Source organism: Engystomops pustulosus, chromosome 7, assembly GCF_040894005.1.
Source record: "Engystomops pustulosus chromosome 7, aEngPut4.maternal, whole genome shotgun sequence".
Classification (NCBI taxonomy): domain Eukaryota; kingdom Metazoa; phylum Chordata; class Amphibia; order Anura; family Leptodactylidae; genus Engystomops; species Engystomops pustulosus.
In genome coordinates this window covers 49,200,864-49,223,612 of record NC_092417.1, presented here as the reverse complement: position 1 = coordinate 49,223,612, position 22,749 = coordinate 49,200,864, and the positions used below count along the sequence as shown (strand labels likewise).

The 22,749-nt window shown below is 44.9% G+C and overlaps 1 protein-coding gene across 5 annotated transcripts in view; it reads left to right on the top strand.

Annotated features, from left to right (window-relative positions):
* Positions 1–22,749, top strand: part of KCNH5 (potassium voltage-gated channel subfamily H member 5) — a 259,762-nt gene that overhangs the window by 214,924 nt on the left and 22,089 nt on the right. For all 5 annotated transcript variants that reach the window (XM_072115836.1, XM_072115835.1, XM_072115834.1 and 2 more), the window contains one exon: positions 577–773. In XM_072115836.1, the coding sequence (XP_071971937.1) occupies positions 577–773 (197 nt within the window). The remainder of the gene's footprint in view (positions 1–576; positions 774–22,749) is intronic.

Here is a 22,749-nt window from a genome sequence, read left to right as displayed (position 1 = left end):
GACTTTCTACAGTAATCTTGAGGTCAGACATCACCCACTAGTTTATTCTAGTACATAATGGCTGATGGGGAGCAACAACATGCAGTCACTTACAAAACTCATGGAGATAAGGTTTGTTTCCTCTTTCTAAAATAAAAGATCCACAGGAATGTATCCATGTTGCTCCCATGTAAAATTTGTGGATATTTATGTTTTCCGTCTCTTCCGTCTACTGAGCTGCAATTTGCCAAACACTTCTGGAGCCGATATAAATGACATAATTACATGTTTCAGGAAGGATCCAATTTAGAAAACTCTTCAATCCGAAGCAGCTTGTCTGTAAATATACATAATAAATTGCACTTCTGCTGCATGAAATTCAGTAAAATAAGCGGCTCGTTTCCTAATTTTGATGTTTATTGATTGTCATCATTTAGATTCGTCACTTACAGATTTATACTCCAGGTGCTGTAGGTTTAGATACAGCAATGATGAAAAAAAATTCAGCTGTATGTCCAGTTCTACAAGACTACTTGTTTGTAGGTGCCCCAAGACCAGATGGTTCTCTCTTTGAGGTTTGCGTTTATGTTTTCACAGGAAAGGGGGATGTTTTTGGAGATGTCTTTTGGAAAGAGACTACACTTGCTCATGCCTGCGCCAATGTACGAGCCCTGACCTACTGTGATTTACACATCATCAAAAGGGAAGCTTTGCTAAAAGTCCTGGATTTCTACACGGCCTTCGCTAACTCATTCTCCAGGAACCTTACATTGACCTGTAACCTGAGGAAACGGGTAAGAACCTACTCTTATCTAGTCTACTTATTAAAATAGGCTTAAGATCACACTTAGCTTTTACTGATAGATTTACCACTTTAAATAAAGTACATACTTTGATCTTACAATTCCAACCACTATGTAGCAATATCTAAGCCAGTATTAGCACCATAGCCATTTTGTATCAAAAAAGTGACAGCAATAAGGAACAGAACAATTGAAAGGGTTTCCCATTAATCCTAAACTTTAACATGGTAAGACCCTAATAAGGTCAACCATATAGCACTTACCCTGCTATAGTTTGGAGTTCACCACCATGTGAAGTACTACCACCAGGTTAAGTACTATATGGGTGACTCAATACGAACCCTGTTAAAGTGACCTTATCAGGCAATGTTAAAGCGATATTGCCTTTGGACCCTAATGCAAACAGGGTGTCTACCAATGCTTAGCTGTGGCTCAATGCCAGGGGATCATTTGCTCCAAGCTTGCTAAAGGAGTTTGAGGCAGGAATGACAACACCGGGTAGCCGAATTCTACATAGAGAAATGTGTTAGGAGCTGAAGTCCCAAATCCAGACATCCAGGGTCAGCTTCAGGTTTTACTAGGCCCCTGGGAGACAGAGCTTGAATGAATGAGCTTTACAGTGAACTCACGTAAATGAAAAAGGTCTCCTGTTCCCGAAAGTATTGCCTAGTTAATTATACCAACAACCACCTCATGGTTATTTTATATAAGCCCCCCTCACTCGCATCGATTCCTTATGTACAGCTTTATGTGGGGCCCCCCCTAGCAGCTCCTGTACTTGCCCAGGTATTCTCAGTGCTGGTGCCGGCCCTGTAGACACCTTTTCCACCATTTTAGTCTGCAGCCAATCAAATATTCACTTTTCTCTTGTATACCCCCCTCCTCCCCAACCACAATACACAAGCACAAATTTCCTCTTCTCGTCCTCCCTGAGCCTAGGAAAATGAGTTTTATTGGTCTCCCAATCAGAAATTTTGTGGACCATTTTGGTAAGTTTAAACCCATATGGAATTTTCATGCAGCTGGTTGGACACCGGCAGAGTTGTGATCTAGCATGTAGTTTCAGCATTGTAAATTGGATTTGAGAACATCTCATCCACATATCCCAACTATGACACTTCATATGATCCACTCATATGGGGACTGAGAATTGCTCTGAACTCCTCGTAGCCACACCCCTGTGTGTGACCCCTTGCCGATTGGATTAGGAATATTAATTTAAAATATCTTTTACTTTTTCCTACTTATTATATTTGCCTTTAGCGCTTCAGGCTTTTGGAGGTTGGATTTCATTGTGAACTTAGTGATGCAAGACGTCAATTTCATTTAGCTGAATTCCCAAGACGGTACAACCGTTTTAGTTAAAAGCTGAAAACTCCTACTATATGCAGTACATCAATCTTTCACTCTTTCTCATTTCAGCGTGTGAAACTGATTAAAATCTTAAAACCAGCCTTTTCTTTGGCTTGGGAATAAGATCATTACATTTGCTTGGAGGGTAGAGGCAGTAGGAAGTGGGTTTAATTAATTCTCAGTTTCTAGATAGAAGTGATTGTGATGAAGTTGGAAGAAAATATTCCCCCATTGGAACTTGAGGCTCATTACCAGATATTCTATTGTATGTTACTTCTAGACAAACAGAATTGTAGATAAAGTAGTTGTTTATGTATATGCTGGAGATCATCTTACCATGGGATTTTAGGGTATAATCTGATTAGATTGTTCTGCTGCTGGGACTTCTTTAATTCATTGATTTACATTGATTCCATGTGCCTGTATCGCCACTGTAGGATAACTGAAGCATAATATAGTTTTCAATGAAATCAGTGGGCTGCCATAGTAATTTACAGAGCTCTTTCAGGCAAGTTTCTCTGCACTCTACAGTTCTACTCAGGACTGTGGTCATAATGAAGATGTTTATTCTGTGTCCAGAGACCATAAGATTTCTAGTGGATTGTTTAAGGGCAGTAAGAGTGCCAGGGGGGTTCACCTTAAAGGGATTCCCCCACTCTACCTCATGTGTTTCGTAATGTGAGTGTACGTGGAGGTGACAGGATATTAGGTAATTTACCAATATACATCTATTAATAGTTCTGTTCTACTTTCTTCATACGTAAAGTGAAGCATCCTGTCTTATAACTCATCAGTGAGACATTCCTGTCCATAAAATGGTCTCTATCTGTCCATGAACAATTGCCCTTATGATAAGATAAAATAAGATCCCCAATGGGAAAGTATTGCACCACAGCTCAAAACATAAAGAAAAAACATAAAACCATACAAAAACATTAGAACAGCAAACAATAAATACATCCCTACTACAGTATTCATGCATATAAGATCAAGGTCCTGGCAGGGTGATTGCTCATGGACAAATAACGATCACATGACCGTCCATCTGTGGCCATTTTATGGTCAGGAATGTCTGACTGATGAAGTAAAAGACAGGAGGCTTCACTTTACATATAAAGAAAGTCCAGAATGTTTAATAGATTTGGCTTTTTTTGGCTATTTTTTATTATTCTTTGGACTTCTAATTTAGACTTTTACTTATTCTTCTTGTTGTACATTTGGGCATGAACTTGGATGTTCTCTTGTCTAGCAGTTTTGATTTTCATGTATAATCCTGGACTTCAATGACTCCGGTAGTACTCCTCTCCTATTTAGCTTCACTTTCACTAAATTTGCAAAACTAGCCTGGTTCAGGACCATTGTTTAGGGCAGTCGTCAAGCAGGCAGGTCCTGTTTGGAGGAATTATTGTTAGGGTTTACAATCCCATTCAAATTCTGTCCTGACAAATACCCCTATTTAGGACTTCTGTGCTAGTCCAGATAAGCCTACCTCTACCTGTAATTTTTAGTTTCTCCTGTGGGGTTTCTCTTCAGATTACAGCTCATCATTAGGAGACTATCATTGGGGGTCCTTAACAAAAGAGATGGAAGTGAAGAACCCAATCAAAGTGAACCTTTCAACGGGAATTACATTTTTAGCTGGTGACAGGTTCCAATAGCCAATGCAATGGTGGGTTTAAAATATTTTGTCAGCAGTATAAATTGTTTCTGTAGTTTATAATTTACATTACCTGGCTCCCTGCCGGCAGCATGTGGGGAGTCCCAGGGGAGGGGAAGCTGCAGCCTGTGTGTGCCTGTGTCTCCTCATGCATTCTTGGTCTCCTTCACATCATCCCCCTCCCCTGCCTGCTCAATGCACATGGCAGGAAGGGGGTAAGGGGAGGGAGCTGCATGAGTGTGGAGGAGAGGAGACTAACACTGCCACACACAGGCTGCAGCTGCCCCCTCCCTGGGGACTCACCACTTGATACTGGCAGGGAGATGGGTAATATGAATTACACTTATATAAACTACTATAATGATTCAGAATGCTGACAAGGACATTTTCTAAATATGCAAAGCGAAGTCTAATGGAACCACCAGCTAAAAATTACATTCCTGGTGATAGGTTCACTTTAAGCAATGCTATTATTTTAACCAAAATCCTTGTTAGCAAATTGTTTGAGTATATTCCCTCTAGCTAAAATGCACATTATCCTGTAAAAGAAGGTCATAGCACCACAGGAGCTCACTTCAGTGGAAAAACTTTATGTAAAATGTAAATGATTGCACCTGTTAATGGACAGTTTTGTGCCAGTGGTAGAAACATGCGGCTTCCTACCAGTATAAAGCTTGTACTTATTTGATGGTCATTAACTGTTTTGTTGAACAAGGCAGAGTCTCCGATTTGACTCCTTTGGTGGACAAAGAAAAGTGACATTTTTGCAGAACTTGCACTCCCTGAAACCGTAATTGATTTTGCTTTCAATCCGAACCATTCATTAAGTTCACTGTTACACGACAATATCCCTCAATCTCTCTTACATAGCACTTTAAAAAGAGTCATAGGTTGGTCTTATATTAATGTCAAGGAGATATTAATTGTGAATGTATAAGATTGGTTTAACTATAGGATAATTACAAACTTTGTTTAAATATTTGGCATCTATTGAAGCGTCCAGGCAGCTTTTATGACATCCTGGAGCTTTAACAGCCTGATAAACTCTGACCTGCAGAATGTTCTCTGGTGACCTCAAAAGCCATTTGGTCACCTCTCCTCTGCACCTACCCCCAACCCTGCATCTAGGAATTTGGAAACAAAGAACTGTTTAAATATTCCTGGACTCTCCCCCCTCATTAACACTTTACCCAATCCTGAATGACCCTCTGGAATAATTAATGAATGGGAGGTTCTGAAATCTGAACCAAACTGTAAAGATATAAAACAATATGAAATCCAGGAATTGGGGTTCACATTTTGGGGGCTGCTTGACAAGCTGAGTGTGTTCCTTATTTCTCCCACCTCCAGTGATCAGGATTTACTTTAAGTTTGTAAGTTTCTGTTATTTTTCTCCCTTTTTATTTTATAACTGTTTTGCCGTGTTGTGTGTCCTTTTATTTTGTAATTCTTTTGTTTTTAATATCTTTTTATGCACTGATCAACTTTTTGTAATTAAAGCTTTTCACTTTAATTTTGGTCCCTGTATGCTCTGCGAACTCATAGCCTTGTGAAGTGTGGTTAGCTGTGTAACTGCTGGAGTGCTGAGTGTGCATGTGTAGTGGTGTGACAAAGTGACTGCTTGAGAGCAAGAGTTGATGTAGAGTGGGATACTTATTGGTCCCAGTATAAATGCAATAAGTGGTGGCAGCGGGTCTGGTTCTGGTGCTGGAGCTGTATGAGGTGTGATTTAGGCTCAATTTGTGTCCTGAGTGAAAGGTGAGCGCAAGTTTGAGCTGGCTAAATTAACCCGTACAGTTGCACCCCACGTCACGTGACGAGGCGGCGGCGTCCTCGCCGTGACAAATTGGTGGCAGCGGTGGGATAAATTCATTTTTGTCAGAGCATTAAGTGTTGGGATTAAGTAACTAACCCCTGCACTTAAGGACTAGTGGAATCCTTACGAGGAGTACCCTAGTTTTACACGGACCAAATCAGTGCTGTTCAAAGACACACGTGCAAACAGTTTCCCTTCCCCGTTTTTCTTTTCTATCTTTTATTTGGCAAAGGTTGCATTCAGTGATGGCAACCATCTACAAGAGACAGAGCAAGGAGGCTCTAGTCCACCTCTGTGAGCAGAGAGGTATCGACCCGGCTGACAAGTCCAAAGTCCTGGTTTGTGCTTTGATGGAGCAAGATGCAGAGCAAGGATCTGGCACGGCTCAAGGGAGCCAAGATATGGACATTAATCCTGGAAGAGTTTCCCCTGAGGCTACCCACAGCAGGAGCCCTCAGGTAGGCATGGATGTGTCTCTACAAATGGCCCTACAGCAGCTAGGTGAATGTGATCCTAGCCTGCGTCTGCAGCTTATCCTTCAGTTTAATCAGGCGGCTACAGAGCGAGAGAAGGAGAGAGCGGCCGCAGAGCAAGAGGAGAGAGTGGCCGCAGAGCGAGAGAAGGAGAGAGCGGCCGCAGAGCGAGAAAAGGACAGAGCGGCCGCAGAGCGAGAAAAGGAGAGAGCGGCCACAGAGCGAGAAAAGGAGAGAGCGGCCGCAGAGCGAGAGGAGAGAGCAGCCGCAGAGAGAGAGGAGAGAGCAGCTGCAGAGCGTGAGCGCCAGGCTGATAGAGAATTCAGGCTGGAAATGGCGCGTATTGAAAGGGGTATCAATTCTGTGCAACCCCAATCCCAGGATGTAGACCCCAAAAGACCTAGTCAAGAACGTTTTCCAGTACTGGACAAGGATGGGGACTTGGACATTTTTCTGCGGTCTTTTGAGAAGACCTGCAGACAATACCATCTGCCCCGTGAGCAATGGGCACAGTATTTAAGCCCAGGGTTAAGAGGCAAAGCCCTGGAAGTATTTGCTGACCTTCCTCTTGAGCTTGATGAGGACTATGATGCTATAAAAGCTGCTTTGATTAAAAAGTACAACTTAACTCCAGAGGTGTACCGCAAGAAATTCCGGAGCGTAAAGCGAGGACCAACTGACAGCTACGCTGATGCAGTAGGCAACTTACGGACTACCTTTCTACAGTGGACCCGAGGACTTTCTGTCAACAGCCGTGAGGATCTGGAGGATCTCATGATAAAAGATCAATTTCTGCACCTTTGTCCTGTGGATGTACGACAGTTTGTTTGTGACAGGGAGCCTAAAACTGCGGATGAAGCTGCGCAGATTGCAGACTCCTATACTGCCAACCGGATGCCTGAAGCCAAGAGGGAAACATCCCCCCAAAGGTCCACCAGCTGGAAGGAAAAACAAGCCAGGACAACATCACAGCCTTCTGTCTCCAAAGTGGGTGAGAACATTACACTGAGGGAGTCTATAAATCAGGGGGATATGCGCAAATGTTTTATTTGTAACAAAGTGGGTCATCTGAGGTCTGCGTGCCCAGAGAGAGGGGAAACTGTCTACTCTACAGTACCAGTAGTCATGCTGCTTTCTGGTGATATGGACAAGTTACAGCACCATATGCAGACTTTGATAGTGGGGGATAGAGTCACCCAGGGATTAAGAGACTCAGGGGCAAGTTATTCATTGGTTCGCCCTGAGGTTATAAACCCTAAGGACATCATTCCAGAAAAGACTTTGCCTGTGAAGGGGATAACCGGATGCCATCCAGGAGTGCCCGTTGCCAAGGTTTTTATGGACTGGGGTTCTGGTAGAGGTATCAGACAAGTGGGAGTGTCACAAGAATTGCCTGTGGATGTATTGTTGGGAAATGATTTGGGAAAAATGACAACTGTGTATGTGCCTGATGTACAACAATCATATGAGAAAATGGGCAGAAGCCCAAGGGGACTGGTCTGGGAAGGAGGACAGGATAGCAAGAGCAAGGCTATGCCTGCTCCAGAACCAGAGGTGTCCCAGTATGAGGAAGCTACGGGGGAGGGGGTGGTGAATGGGCCAACAGAGATAGCCCTGCAGTCAGCAGATATGGTGAAGGGTGTGAGAGGCTGCCAAGATGGAGTCTCTGAATCTGCACCTCAAAGCTCTAAGGTCCTGAGTGTGGATCTGGTGGAGGCCATTACTCAAGGAGAGGTGCTAGAGCAGACAAGAGGTGTCAAGATGAGTAAGGCTCAGAGCATGAGCCACAAAGATGCCTCTACTCAGACTGGGGAGATGCAGTGTGTCTATGAGCCAAAGACAGCGTGTACACTAGAACCAGTGCTGAGAGAGGAGACTGGGGAGATGCAGTGTGTCTATGAGCCAAAGACAGCGTGTACACTAGAACCAGTGCTGAGAGAGGAGACTGGGGAGATGCAGTGTGTCTATGAGCCAAAGACAGCGTGTACACTAGAACCAGTGCTGAGAGAGGAGACTGGGGAGATGCAGTGTGTCTATGAGCCAAAGACAGCGTGTACACTAGAACCAGTGCTGAGAGAGGAGACTGGGGTCCACGGTGAGGTCGGGTTCCCAGTGATGAGTGTTGCCAGTGCAGTTTTGGGGAGCGATCAGAAAGGGGAGCAGGGGCATAGGGACTCTCAGGAGAGTGTTCAGTCAGTGGTCCAACCTAAGCCCTGTAGTATAAATGATAAAGAGAGGGACTCCAATAGCTGTACAGCGGGAAAACCAAAACACAATGTAACTGGGTACAGTAGTCCTACACTTAACTCCATTGGCATTTCATCCAGCAGGGAGAGGGTTAACCATTTCATACTTGGGAGAGGGGACACAGAACTTAGTGTTTCTGCAGCACAAAGCCATAAAGTCAGCAGGGGGTCCCAGCACAGCAGTGTACAAGTGACCAGGGGTGATATTACTTGGCCTTATACACAGGACACAGGACCAGATGGTTGATGTGCCCAGGTAATCACATCTTATGGCAATGATTTTTATGGTACTGAACTTCTGCAATGTATTATTGGTAATTGGCTTGGGAAAATTTAAAATGGCGTGGGTCATTTCAAATTTGCCCAATCTTGAAAGGGGGAGGTGTCAAGGAGATATTAATTGTGAATGTATAAGATTGGTTTAACTATAGGGTAATTACAAACTTTGTTTAAATATTTGGCATCTATTGAAGCGTCCAGGCAGCTTTTATGACATCCTGGAGCTTTAACAGCCTGATAAACTCTGACCTGCAGAATGTTCTCTGGTGACCTCAAAAGCCATTTGGTCACCTCTCCTCTGCACCTACCCCCACCCCTGCATCTAGGAATTTGGAAACAAAGAACTGTTTAAATATTCCTGGACTCTCCCCCCTCATTAACACTTTACCCAATCCTGAATGACCCTCTGGAATAATTAATGAATGGGAGGTTCTGAAATCTGAACCAAACTGTAAAGATATAAAACAATATGAAATCCAGGAATTGGGGTTCACATTTTGGGGGCTGCTTGACAAGCTGAGTGTGTTCCTTATTTCTCCCACCTCCAGGGATCAGGATTTACTTTAAGTTTGTAAGTTTCTGTTATTTTTCTCCCTTTTTATTTTATAACTGTTTTGCCGTGTTGTGTGTCCTTTTATTTTGTAATTCTTTTGTTTTTAATATCTTTTTATGCACTGATCAACTTTTTGTAATTAAAGCTTTTCACTTTAATTTTGGTCCCTGTATGCTCTGCGAACTCATAGCCTTGTGAAGTGTGGTTAGCTGTGTAACTGCTGGAGTGCTGAGTGTGCATGTGTAGTGGTGTGACAAAGTGACTGCTTGAGAGCAAGAGTTGATGTAGAGTGGGATACTTATTGGTCCCAGTATAAATGCAATAAGTGGTGGCAGCGGGTCTGGTTCTGGTGCTGGAGCTGTATGAGGTGTGATTTAGGCTCAATTTGTGTCCTGAGTGAAAGGTGAGCGCAAGTTTGAGCAGGCTAAATTAACCCGTACAGTTGCACCCCACGTCACGTGACGAGGCGGCGGCGTCCTCGCCGTGACAATTAATAAGGACAAAGTCTCCCTTTTCTGTCTTGGCCCTAACCCAGGACAGGTAATTTAAAGGAAATGTACCATGGGGAATCTATTTTTATAGTATTCCCCATGGTAGATTCCACATCCGGACAGCCAGAGATGGGACGGTGTGGATAGAGGAGGTTCAGTAGTGGCTACTGTGTGTGTGGAGTAGCCTTCACCCCTAGCACTGTCTCAGGCAACTCCTTGCCCCCAGTAGCCTTAGAAACTAACGTGCATATTCTATTTCTGCAGCAGCTGTATCCCTTAATTAGTGAAAGAAAGGAAGCAGCTGCTGCAGAAATAAAGTTTAATGCTGGAATATGCACGTTAGTTTCTAAGGCTACTGAGGACGTGGGGTAGCCCTATATCTGTACCATGTGGAATATCTCAGAAAGTAGATTCCCCAAGGTATAATTCTTTTAGTGTCCTGGCCGCTAACCTCCCATATACATAAGATGAAAAATGTCAGAATCTCAGAATTTCAGCCGACCACCCTTTGTATATAGGACCTTACAACTGTCCTCCACCCAAATCAGGGAAGGTGATGGTCAAGGCAAGGTGTAATACAGTCAGGGGCATAACTACAGCGGTAAGAAATATAGCAGCTGCTATGGGGCCCGCAGTGTCAAAGGGCCTGAGAGACTAAAGAATAGTGGATGTGCACCATTACATATACATGTTATACTGCACATTATACATCATACTATGTATATAACAGTGCACATCAGGGGAGAGGGAGGGAACAGCAGAATGACAGATCTCTCGTCTCTATTTCCTGCCATGTACTTCCCCCATGTGGTCATCAGCTACCGGCAGATCTGCCTAAGTGTATAAATGTATATATCAGTGCATAAATATGTGTGCATAAGCATAGAAATGTATATATCATTATTAAATATGTGAGTATACAAATATGTATATTTAAGGGGTAGGGGGACCCATTCAGAAGTCTTCTATAGGGGCCCTGCCTTTTGTAGTTACACCCCTGAATACAATTGCTCTTTCCATTCACTACACATGTACACTTGTACTCCCATACACTTACACACATAGGTAATCATGTATGTCTATAAATGATCCGAGAAAGATAGTGGAAGGCTTTGGACTTGCTCCTAAAGACACTTGATCTTAGTATTTGGTAAAAGAAAAAAAATCAAACCTAAAGTCAGTGTACAATAAAATTTGCATTGCCCTCTCACCTATAATATAGAATAATAGAGCATAAATGGTTAGCAAGAAGTCTGAGAGTCAAAGCCGCCCATGGAAACCCACCAGTAGGAAGATTACATGGCTGCCAAAGCTTTTTGTTGTAACATCTGTCAGCTTTGGCAGAAATCTTATGAGATTGTCAGCAACAGCCACCATGAAGCACAATTATTTAGACTCCAGAATTCCCTTCCTGCAGAGACAGAGACATTTTCCAGACATTTTGAGCTCTTCTTACTCTTGTATTTTGATAGAATCAGTGACAACGGTGTCAATGTTTTATGACAGTAAGAAACTTCCCTGACTGATGGAAAGGAGGGCCAAAAGTTTAGATTTCTCTTATGCAGCATATCAAAGATTTTGCTCCCATATGTCAGACCATATTGGTATTACTAGTGCATATGGTAGATACATTTTTTGTACCATGTTTATGCAAGCTTTCCCCACTACTCAGGGCGGGCGTTAGGGGGCGACAAACTGGGCATTGGCCCAGGATCTGTTCTAAGGGGCCCCCTGCATGTGGACTTTTGTGGACAGAGGATGTATTGCTCTAGGTTGAATGCCCAGGTGAAGATGCTTATCATCTATCTCCTGTCTATATATCTATCATCTATCTGTCTAGTTATCTTTCTTCTATAATTTGTCTATTTAATATCGATACATCTGGCTATATGACCATTTATTTATCTAGGTTTTTTTCTATCTATATTTCTATATATCATCTAGTTACCTATATATCTCCTATCTTTTATCTTTCATTCAATTAATTAATTGATCTTCTATCTCTCTTCTACTGTATCTATCTATTTCCCTTTCCATTTATCTCTCATCAATCCATATATAATCAACTTTATATCTTTATATTTCTGCATCTCTAAATCTAACATCTATATAATCTTTCATATTCATATTCTATAATCAATCTACCTATTATCTATCTATCTCCTATAAAATTCTCCTACAACCCCATATTACAGATACTTACCATACTACTGTTTGTAAAATACAAAGTGTTATTATTGTGCAGGGCTAAAGGAGCCTCTTACTGACTGTGACTGTTCATAAAATAGTTTTATTTTAACACATATATATATTTATATATGAATTATGATCAACCCCTAATGATCCCGAATGAGCTCTCAATTATCAAACCCACAGCAATAGTCTCAAAATGGAACATGAAAATATGCTGCCGCACAGTCAGATCCGGTAGTTAGGCACATCGCTCGGTAAGAGCAGTTGCGCTCTGCCTGATCACAGAGAAAACTATGTGGATGTTATACAGCTGCATAGTTCTCCCTGTTTCTTGTCCTGCACATCTAGAAGCACTTACTTAGCTTCTAAGAGCAACAACATTTATACTCCTCCTCCAGGAGTTTAATATTTATCTGATAAGTGACCAAACCCAGAATCTATTTTCCAAAGTTTCCGTATTTTTTTTTATCTATAAACTTTTGTCCTGAAGGATTGTGAGGGAGTAATTGAGCACAGTTTTGCAGTATCCTCCTATAAATATGTCTAGTGAGAAGCACATTTTGATCTATTGAAGAATCCTTGGTGTACCTTGCTTATTCATTAACATCAGTTATCGTAAACCAATGACATTTGCCAAATTTATGAACGCCAAGAGGCTTCTTTTTTTATTAAAATAAAATAAATGATCAGCGGCAACGCTATGGATTCAGTAGGAGGGACGACACGAATGTGACATCACCTGTTAATTAACAAGTGCCAAGTAATTACACTTTACTCCTCCTAGAGATAGTTAGGATTATGCTTCAGTGGTTTAATAAAACTAAATTAACCACAATTTATGTATTGAAATACATAATATTTTTTTTCCTGTAGGAAAGCATTCTGGCATGACTCATACCTGCCAACACGCTGAATTTACTCTGTACATTTCAAGCTGACGTGGGTGGATAGGAAATTTAAAATGGGTCACATTATCGTCTTCATGGGTGGAGTAGAGTTGTTTAGGGATATGACCTACTTTGTCATTAATTTTAGTTTAACAAAAGATTTATTCCTTCAATATTATTAAACCAGAAAATCAGAAAGATTTTGATTACCAAGGAGCTGGCTAGGGAAAGTGAATTGAAATTTCTGCTAGACGTTCTTTACAATATTTCTAGTCTATGTTAAAAGCTTTTTCAGTGCTTTGCCACCAAATAATGTAGACAAGCATGGCAGATGAGATCCTGACTAGAGATGAGCGAACACTAAAATGCTCGGGTACTCGTTATTCGAGACGAACTTTTCCCGATGCTCGAGTGCTCGTCTCGAATAACGAACCCCATTGAAGTCAATGGGAGACTCGAGCATTTTTCAAGGGGACCAAGGCTCTGCACAGGGAAGCTTGGCCAAACACCTGGGAACCTCAGAAAAGGATGGAAACACCACGGAAATGGACAGGAAACAGCAGGGGCAGCATGCATGGATGCCTCTGAGGCTGCCTAATCGCACCATTATGCCAAAATTATGGGCAACAGCATGGCCATGACAGAGTGACAGAATGAAGCTAGATAGCATCTAAAACATCCAATAATTGACCCTGACACTATAGGGGACGGCATGCAGAGGCAGCGGCAGCAGCGGCAGGCTAGAGAGTGGCATGGCGACATACCCTAAATGGACTCAGGCTTCAAACCAATGGGTGGCAGAGAGGAACCAAAGGAGGTGAGCAAGAAGCGCTCAAATAATATCGCTACATGATAAAAGTTTGCCAGTATATTTTGTGGATTACACAGCAGGGTGGCGACAAAGTTAACATGGAAGCCATGAAAACAACCCCAAATTCTGCCTGACACAGCTCGTTTGATAAGGGGACCATGTATGCTTACAGTTCATGCCAGTCGCTGCACTTGCTGCCAGTCTCCTTTCGAATAGTTTAAAATAATAATAACCCTCATCCATAAAGCTCTGTATAATGCTGCACCCCCCTACCTCTCCTCTCTTATCTCAGTCTATCGCCCAACCCGTGCTCTTAGATCCGCCAGTGATCTTAGATTAACCTCTACCCTAGTGCGGACCTCCCACTCGCGTCTCCAAGACTTCTCTAGAGCTGCACCAATTCTATGGAATGCTCTGCCCCGGACTATCAGACTAATACCTAACCTCCAAAGTTTCAAACGTGCTCTTAAAACCCATTTCTTTAGGCAAGCCTATAACACTCATTAACTGCATGAAGTTTTAACTCTTCTACTAACCCGTCCTGTGTCGTCCTCCCATCTGTTATCCAGCAACCAACAGGCACCAGACTTCTCTGCAGTCCCATTCACCCTGGACCTGGTATATAAGATGACGGCTGAGTGTTTCAAGCGACAGCAATTCCATTTATTATATTTTTTTCTATTCCCTAAGAAGAATGGCTTGACCATTAAATATTCTTTTACCTCGTGTTACCCCATCATCTTCATAAACCGTAAGCTCTGGCGAGCAGGGACCTCACTCCTGTTGTTCCATACAAATGTTGTGCTCTGTTACATTACATTTGTATTTGTTTCCTATGATTTGTAAAGCGCTGCAGAATATGATGACGCTATATAAATAAAGATTATTATTATTATGGAGGCAGTGAACTAGTAGTAGATTAAAGGTGCTGCAACTATGTTAGTTGGATCTTGTGATGGAGCTGGCGCTCTGCAGCCAGGCGAGCTTTTGCCAATCCAAGCCCCTGTTTCTAGGCTACTCCCCAAACAGCACTTCTAAGAACCTTTTGTATAAGATCAAGTGTAGTAGCGTTCTTATAAGTTTAGGATATGCCGGGTGAGGGGAATGTAAACAGATGCGCAAGAAGCGCTGAAATAATATCCCTAAATGGTAAAAGTTTGCCAGTATATTTTGTGGATTACACAGCAGGGTGGCGACAAAGTTAACAACTTTGATGTGGAATGCCCTGTAATAGCTCTTGGGCGGTGTGCCTTTTATCGCCTAGGCTCAGCAGTTTCAGCACCGCCTGCTGTCGCTTAGCGACGGCACTGCTGCTGTGCCTAGAGCTACCGACTGATGGCGCCATGCCCACGGATGGTAATTCGGAGGAGGAGGAGGTGGAGGAGGGGTGGGAGGAGGTATAGTAGGCCTTTGAGACCTGGACCGAGGTAGGCCCCGCAATTCTCTGCGTCGCCAGTATATGAGCAGCCCCAGGGTCAGACTCGGTCCCAGCCTGCACCAAGTTAAGTGTAGTAGCGTTCTTATAAGTTTGGGATATGGCGGGTGAGGGGAATGTAAACAGATGCGCAAGAAGCGCATGATGCGCATGGAGCTGGCGCTCCGCTGCCAGGCGAGCTTTCGCCAATCCAAGCCCCTGTCTCTAGGCTACTCCCCAAACAGCACTTCTAAGAACCTTTTGTATAAGATCAAGTGTAGTAGCGTTCTTATAAGTTTAGGATATGCCGGGTGAGGGGAATGTAAACAGATGCGCAAGAAGCGCTGAAATAATATCCCTAAATGGTAAAAGTTTGCCAGTATATTTTGTGGATAACACAGCAGGGTGGCGACAAAGTTAACAACTTTGATGTGGAATCCATGAAAACAACCCAAATTTCTGCCTGACACACCTCGTTTGATAAAGGGACGATGTATGGAGGCAGCTATATGGACGACTTTTGGAGGTAGCAATGGAGACAACGTGTGGAGGCTGCTATGGAGACAATTTAATTTGGATAGTGCCTGTATGTGGCAGTCCCAAACATTTTTCAAACCAGAGGAGCAGGTAGGTGGCCCTCCAGTAAAATGGAATAGATTGAGTGCCTGTATGTGGCAGTCCCAAAAATGTTTCAAACCAGAGGAGCAGGTAGGTGGCCCTCCAGTAAAATGGAATAGATTGAGTGCCTGTATGTGGCAGTCCCAAAAATTCTTCAAACCAGAGGAGCAGGTAGGTGGCCCTCCAGTAAAATGGAATAGATTGAGTGCCTGTATGTGGCAGTCCCAAAAATTCTTCAAACCAGAGGAGCAGGTAGGTGGCCCTGCAGTAAAATGGAATAGATTGAGTGCCTGTATGTGGCAGTCCCAAAAATGTTTCAAACCAGAGGAGCAGGTAGGTGGCCCTCCAGTAAAATGGAATAGATTGAGTGCCTGTATGTGGCAGTCCCAAAAATTGTTCAAACCAGAGGAGCAGGTAGGTGGCCCTGCAGTAAAATGGAATAGATTGAGTGCCTGTATGTGGCAGTCCCAAAAATGTTTCAAACCAGAGGAGCAGGTAGGTGGCCCTCCAGTAAAATGGAATAGATTGAGTGCCTGTATGTGGCAGTCCCAAAAATTGTTCAAACCAGAGGAGCAGGTAGGTGGCCCTGCAGTAAAATGGAATAGATTGAGTGCCTGTATGTGGCAGTCCCAAAAATGTTTCAAACCAGAGGAGCAGGTAGGTGGCCCTCCAGTAAAATGGAATAGATTGAGTGCCTGTATGTGGCAGTCCCAAAAATTTTTTAAAACAGAGGACCGGGTAGGTGGCCCTCCAGAAAAATGGAATAGATTGAGTGCCTGTATGTGGCACTCACAAAAATTGTTTCAAACAGAGGACCGGGTAGGTGGCCCTCCAGAAAAATTAAATGCATGAAGTACTATAGCAAGAGCCAGTGGGCCCTGTCAAAAAATAGCCATTTTCCTCTGCTTTACTGTACAAAGAGGAGGAGAAGGAGGAAAATGAGGAGGAGGAGGAGGAGTGGATCAATTATTCAGGTTGAGCTTCCTTCACCTGGTGGAGATTGGAAATTCTGAGAAATCCAGCCTTTATTCATTTTAATAAGCGTCAGCCTGTCAGCGCTGTCAGTCGACAGGCGTGTACGCTTATCGGTGATGATGCCACCAGCTGCACTGAAAACCCGCTCGGACAAGACGCTAGCGGCAGGGCAGGCAAGAACCTCCAAGGCGTACAGCGCCAGTTCGTGCCACATGTCCAGCTTTGAAACCCAGTAGTTGTAGGGAGCTGTGTGATCATTTAGGACGATGGTATGGTCAGCTACGTACTCCCTCACCATCTTTCTGTAAAGATCAGCCCTACTCTGCCGAGACTGGGGACAGGTGACAGTGTCTTGCTGGGGTGACATAAAGCTGGCAAAAGCCTTGTAAAGCGTACCCTTGCCAGTGCTGGACAAGCTGCCTGCTCGCCTACTCTCCCTCGCTACTTGTCCCGCAGAACTACGCACTCTGCCGCTAGCGCTGTCAGAAGGGAAATACTGTTTCAGCTTGTGCACCAGGGCCTGCTGGTATTCATGCATTCTCACACTCCTTTCCTCTGCAGGGATGAGAGTGGAAAGATTTTGCTTGTACCGTGGGTCCAGGAGAGTGAACACCCAGTAATCGGTGCTGGAATAAATTCTTTGAACGCGAGGGTCACGGGATAGGCAGCCTAGCATGAAATCTGCCATATGCGCCAGAGTACCAACGCGTAAGAATTCACTCCCCTCACTGGCCTGACTGTCCATTTCCTCCTCCTCCAACTCCTCTTCTTCTGCCCATACACGCTGAACAGTGAAGGACTCAACAATGGTCCCCTCTTGTGTCTCGCCAACATTCTCCTCCTCTTCCTCCTCATCCTCCTCCACCTCCACCTCCTCCGATATGCGCTGAGAAACAGACCTCAGGGTGCTTTGGCTATCAACAAGGGAATATTCTTCCCCCGTCTCTTGTGACGAGCGCAAAGCTTCCGACTTCATGCTGACCAGAGAGTTTTTCAACAGGCCAAGCAGCGGGATGGTGAGGCTGATGATGGCGGCATCGCCACTGACCATCTGTGTTGACTCCTCAAAGTTACTCAGCACCTGACAGATATCAGACATCCACGTCCACTCCTCATTGTAGACTTGAGGAAGCTGACTGACCTGACTACCAGTTCTGGTGGAAGTTGACATCTGGCAGTCTACAATCGCTCTGCGCTGCTGGTAAACTCTGGATAACATGGTCAGTGTTGAATTCCACCTCGTGGGCACGTCGCACAACAGTCGGTGAGCGGGCAGTTGGAGGCGGCGCTGCGCTGCCCTGAGAGTGGCAGCATCTGGGCTGGACTTCCTGAAATGCGCACAGATGCGGCGCACCTTCGTGAGCAAATCAGACAGATTGGGGTATGTCTTGAGGAAACGCTGCACTATCAGATTTAACACATGGGCCAGGCATGGCACATGTGTCAGTCTGCCGAGTTGCAGAGCCGCCACCAGGTTACGGCCGTTGTCACACACAACCATTCCCGGCTTGAGGTTCAGCGGTGCCAGCCACAGATCAGTCTGCGCCGTGATGCCCTGTAATAGCTCTTGGGCGGTGTGCCTTTTGTCGCCTAGGCTCAGCAGTTTGAGCACCGCCTGCTGTCGCTTAGCGACGGCACTGCTGCTGTGCCTAGAGCTACCGATTGATGGCGCCGTGCCCACGGATGGTAGTTCGGAGGAGGAGGTGGAGGAGGGGTGGGAGGAGGAGGAGGCATAGTAGGCCTGAAACACCTGGACCGAGGTAGGCCCCGCAATCCTCGGCGTCGGCAGTATATGAGCAGCCCCAGGGTCAGACTCGGTCCCAGCCTCCACCAAGTTAACCCAATGTGCCGTCAGCGATATATAGTGGCCCTGCCCGGCAGCACTCGTCTACGTGTCCGTGGTCAGGTGGACCTTGTCAGAAACGGCGTTGGTCAGGGCACGGATGATGTTGTCTGACACGTGCTGGTGCAGGGCTGGGACGGCACATCGGGAAAAGTAGTGGCGGCTGGGGACCGAATACCGAGGGGCGGCCGCCGCCATGAGGTTGCGAAAGGCCTCGGTCTCTACTAGCCTATAGGGCAGCATCTCCAGGCTAAGCAATCTGGAGATGTGCACATTAAGGGCTTGGGCGTGCGGGTGGGTTGCACTATATTTGCGTTTCCGCTCCAGCGTCTGGGGTATGGAGAGCTGAACGCTGGTGGATGCTGTGGAGGATCGTGGAGGCGACGATGGGGTTTTTGTGCCAGGGTCCTGGGCAGGGGGCTGACTAGCAGCTGACACAGGGGAAGGAGCAGTGGTGTGCACGGCTTGTTGCCACTGAGTGGGGTGCTTAGCATTCATATGCCTGCGCATACTGGTGGTAGTTAAGCTAGTAGTGGTGGAACCCCTGCTGAGCCTGGTTTGGCAAATGTTGCACACCACAGTCCGTCGGTCATCCGGTGTTTCCTTAAAGAACCTCCACACTTCTGAAGATCTAGCCCTCGCCGCAAGAGCCCTCACCACGGGAGCTTCACTAGTTGACAGTGGCGCTGATGCACCAGCTCTGGCCCTGCCTCTCCGTCTGGCCCCACCACTGCCTCTTCCAACCTGTCGAGGACTCTCCTCCGTCTCAGAAGCACTGTGTTCACCCGGCCTCTCAACCCAGCTTGGGTCTGTCACCTCATCATCCTCCGATCCCTCAGTCTGCTCCCCCCTCGGACTTCCTGCCCTGACAACAACTTCCCCACTGTCTGACAACCGTGTCTCCTCATCGTCGGACACCTCTTTACACACTTCCACTACGTCAAGAAGGTCATCATCACCCACAGACTGTGACTGGTGGAAAACCTGGGCATCGGAAAATTGCTCAGCAGCAACCGGACAAGTGGTTTGTGACTGTGGGAAGGGTCCAGAAAACAGTTCCTCAGAGTATGCCGGTTCAAATGGCAAATTTTCCTGGGAGGGGGCAGACTGGGGGGGAGGAGGCTGAGGTGCAGGAGCTGGAGGAGTGGGGATTTCGGTGACATGGGTGGACTGCGTGGAAGACTGACTGGTGGTGGACAAATTGCTCGAAGCATTGTCAGCAATCCACGACATCACCTGTTCGCACTGTTCTGGCCTCAACAGTGCTCTACCACGAGTCCCAGTAACTTCAGACATGAACCTAGGGAGTGTAGCTCTGCGGCGTTCCCCTGCTCCCTCATCAGCAGGTGGTGTCTCACCCCGCCCAGGACCACGGCCTCTGACCCCTGCAGTAGTTGGACGCCCACGTCCCCGCCCTCGTCCTCTACCCCTAGCCCTCGGGTTAAACATTTTTAAAATGAGAGTTATAACTTTTTTTTTTTTTTTACTTCTTTTTGGTTTTTTTTGTGTTTTTTTGTGTTTTTTTTTTTTTTTTGTGTTTTTTGTTTTTTTTTGAGTTTTTAAAACCAAACAATCCTATCCTATTGCTATGGCTATTTTCTAGCCAAGTATCAAAGGAAGCACACTACTATGCCAGATGAGATGACACTGAGTTAGTGCCTAATAGAAATCCAACCCCTACTGAATTTTGCCACTTCGGCCTTTGCTATGGATATGTGCGCCACTAAGCGCAGAACACAGCGGTCGCAAGTCTCACTACAAATTGCTCAGAATTGGCAAGTACATGCACTGCAGAAACTACAGCCACCAGCAGATCAACCAGAAATCAAATATATAGAACGCTACTGTAGGCTTCAAGAAGCTGTTTGTATTCTCCTATGGCTATTTTCTAGCCAAGTATCAAAGGAAGCACACTACTATGCCAGATGAGATGACACTGAGTTATTGCCTAATAGAAATCCAACCCCTACTGAATTTTCCCACTTCGGCCTTTGCTATGGATATGTGCGCCACTAAGCGCAGAACACAGCGGTCGCAAGTCTCACTACAAATTGCTCAGAATTGGCAAGTACATGCACTGCAGAAACTACAGCCACCAGCAGATCAACCAGAAATCAAATATATAGAACGCTACTGTAGGCTTCAAGAAGCTGTTTGTATTCTCCTATGGCTATTTTCTAGCCAAGTATCAAAGGAAGCACACTACTATGCCAGATGAGATGACACTGAGTTATTGCCTAATAGAAATCCAACCCCTACTGAATTTTCCCACTTCGGCCTTTGCTATGGATATGTGCGCCACTAAGCGCAGAACACAGCGGTCGCAAGTCTCACTACAAATTGCTCAGAATTGGCAAGTACATGCACTGCAGAAACTACAGCCACCAGCAGATCAACCAGAAATCAAATATATAGAACGCTACTGTAGGCTTCAAGAAGCTGTTTGTATTCTCCTATGGCTATTTTCTAGCCAAGTATCAAAGGAAGCACACTACTATGCCAGATGAGATGACACTGAGTTATTGCCTAATAGAAATCCAACCCCTACTGAATTTTGCCACTTCGGCCTTTGCTATGGATATGTGCGCCACTAAGCGCAGAACACAGCGGTCGCAAGTCTCACTACAAATTGCTCAGAATTGGCAAGTACATGCACTGCAGAAACTACAGCCACCAGCAGATCAACCAGAAATCAAATATATAGAACGCTACTGTAGGCTTCAAGAAGCTGTTTGTATTCTCCTATGGCTATTTTCTAGCCAAGTATCAAAGGAAGCACACTACTATGCCAGATGAGATGACACTGAGTTATTGCCTAATAGAAATCCAACCCCTACTGAATTTTGCCACTTCGGCCTTTGCTATGGATATGTGCGCCACTAAGCGCAGAACACAGCGGTCGCAAGTCTCACTACAAATTGCTCAGAATTGGCAAGTACATGCACTGCAGAAACTACAGCCACCAGCAGATCAACCAGAAATCAAATATATAGAACGCTACTGTAGGCTTCAAGAAGCTGTTTGTATTCTCCTATGGCTATTTTCTAGCCAAGTATCAAAGGAAGCACACTACTATGCCAGATGAGATGACACTGAGTTATTGCCTAATAGAAATCCAACCCCTACTGAATTTTCCCACTTCGGCCTTTGCTATGGATATGTGCGCCACTAAGCGCAGAACACAGCGGTCGCAAGTCTCACTACAAATTGCTCAGAATTGGCAAGTACATGCACTGCAGAAACTACAGCCACCAGCAGATCAACCAGAAATCAAATATATAGAACGCTACTGTAGGCTTCAAGAAGCTGTTTGTATTCTCCTATGGCTATTTTCTAGCCAAGTATCAAAGGAAGCACACTACTATGCCAGATGAGATGACACTGAGTTATTGCCTAATAGAAATCCAACCCCTACTGAATTTTCCCACTTCGGCCTTTGCTATGGATATGTGCGCCACTAAGCGCAGAACACAGCGGTCGCAAGTCTCACTACAAATTGCTCAGAATTGGCAAGTACATGCACTGCAGAAACTACAGCCACCAGCAGATCAACCAGAAATCAAATATATAGAACGCTACTGTAGGCTTCAAGAAGCTGTTTGTATTCTCCTATGGCTATTTTCTAGCCAAGTATCAAAGGAAGCACACTACTATGCCAGATGAGATGACACTGAGTTATTGCCTAATAGAAATCCAACCCCTACTGAATTTTGCCACTTCGGCCTTTGCTATGGATATGTGCGCCACTAAGCGCAGAACACAGCGGTCGCAAGTCTCACTACAAATTGCTCAGAATTGGCAAGTACATGCACTGCAGAAACTACAGCCACCAGCAGATCAACCAGAAATCAAATATATAGAACGCTACTGTAGGCTTCAAGAAGCTGTTTGTATTCTCCTATGGCTATTTTCTAGCCAAGTATCAAAGGAAGCACACTACTATGCCAGATGAGATGACACTGAGTTATTGCCTAATAGAAATCCAACCCCTACTGAATTTTGCCACTTCGGCCTTTGCTATGGATATGTGCGCCACTAAGCGCAGAACACAGCGGTCGCAAGTCTCACTACAAATTGCTCAGAATTGGCAAGTACATGCACTGCAGAAACTACAGCCACCAGCAGATCAACCAGAAATCAAATATATAGAACGCTACTGTAGGCTTCAAGAAGCTGTTTGTATTCTCCTATGGCTATTTTCTAGCCAAGTATCAAAGGAAGCACACTACTATGCCAGATGAGATGACACTGAGTTATTGCCTAATAGAAATCCAACCCCTACTGAATTTTCCCACTTCGGCCTTTGCTATGGATATGTGCGCCACTAAGCGCAGAACACAGCGGTCGCAAGTCTCACT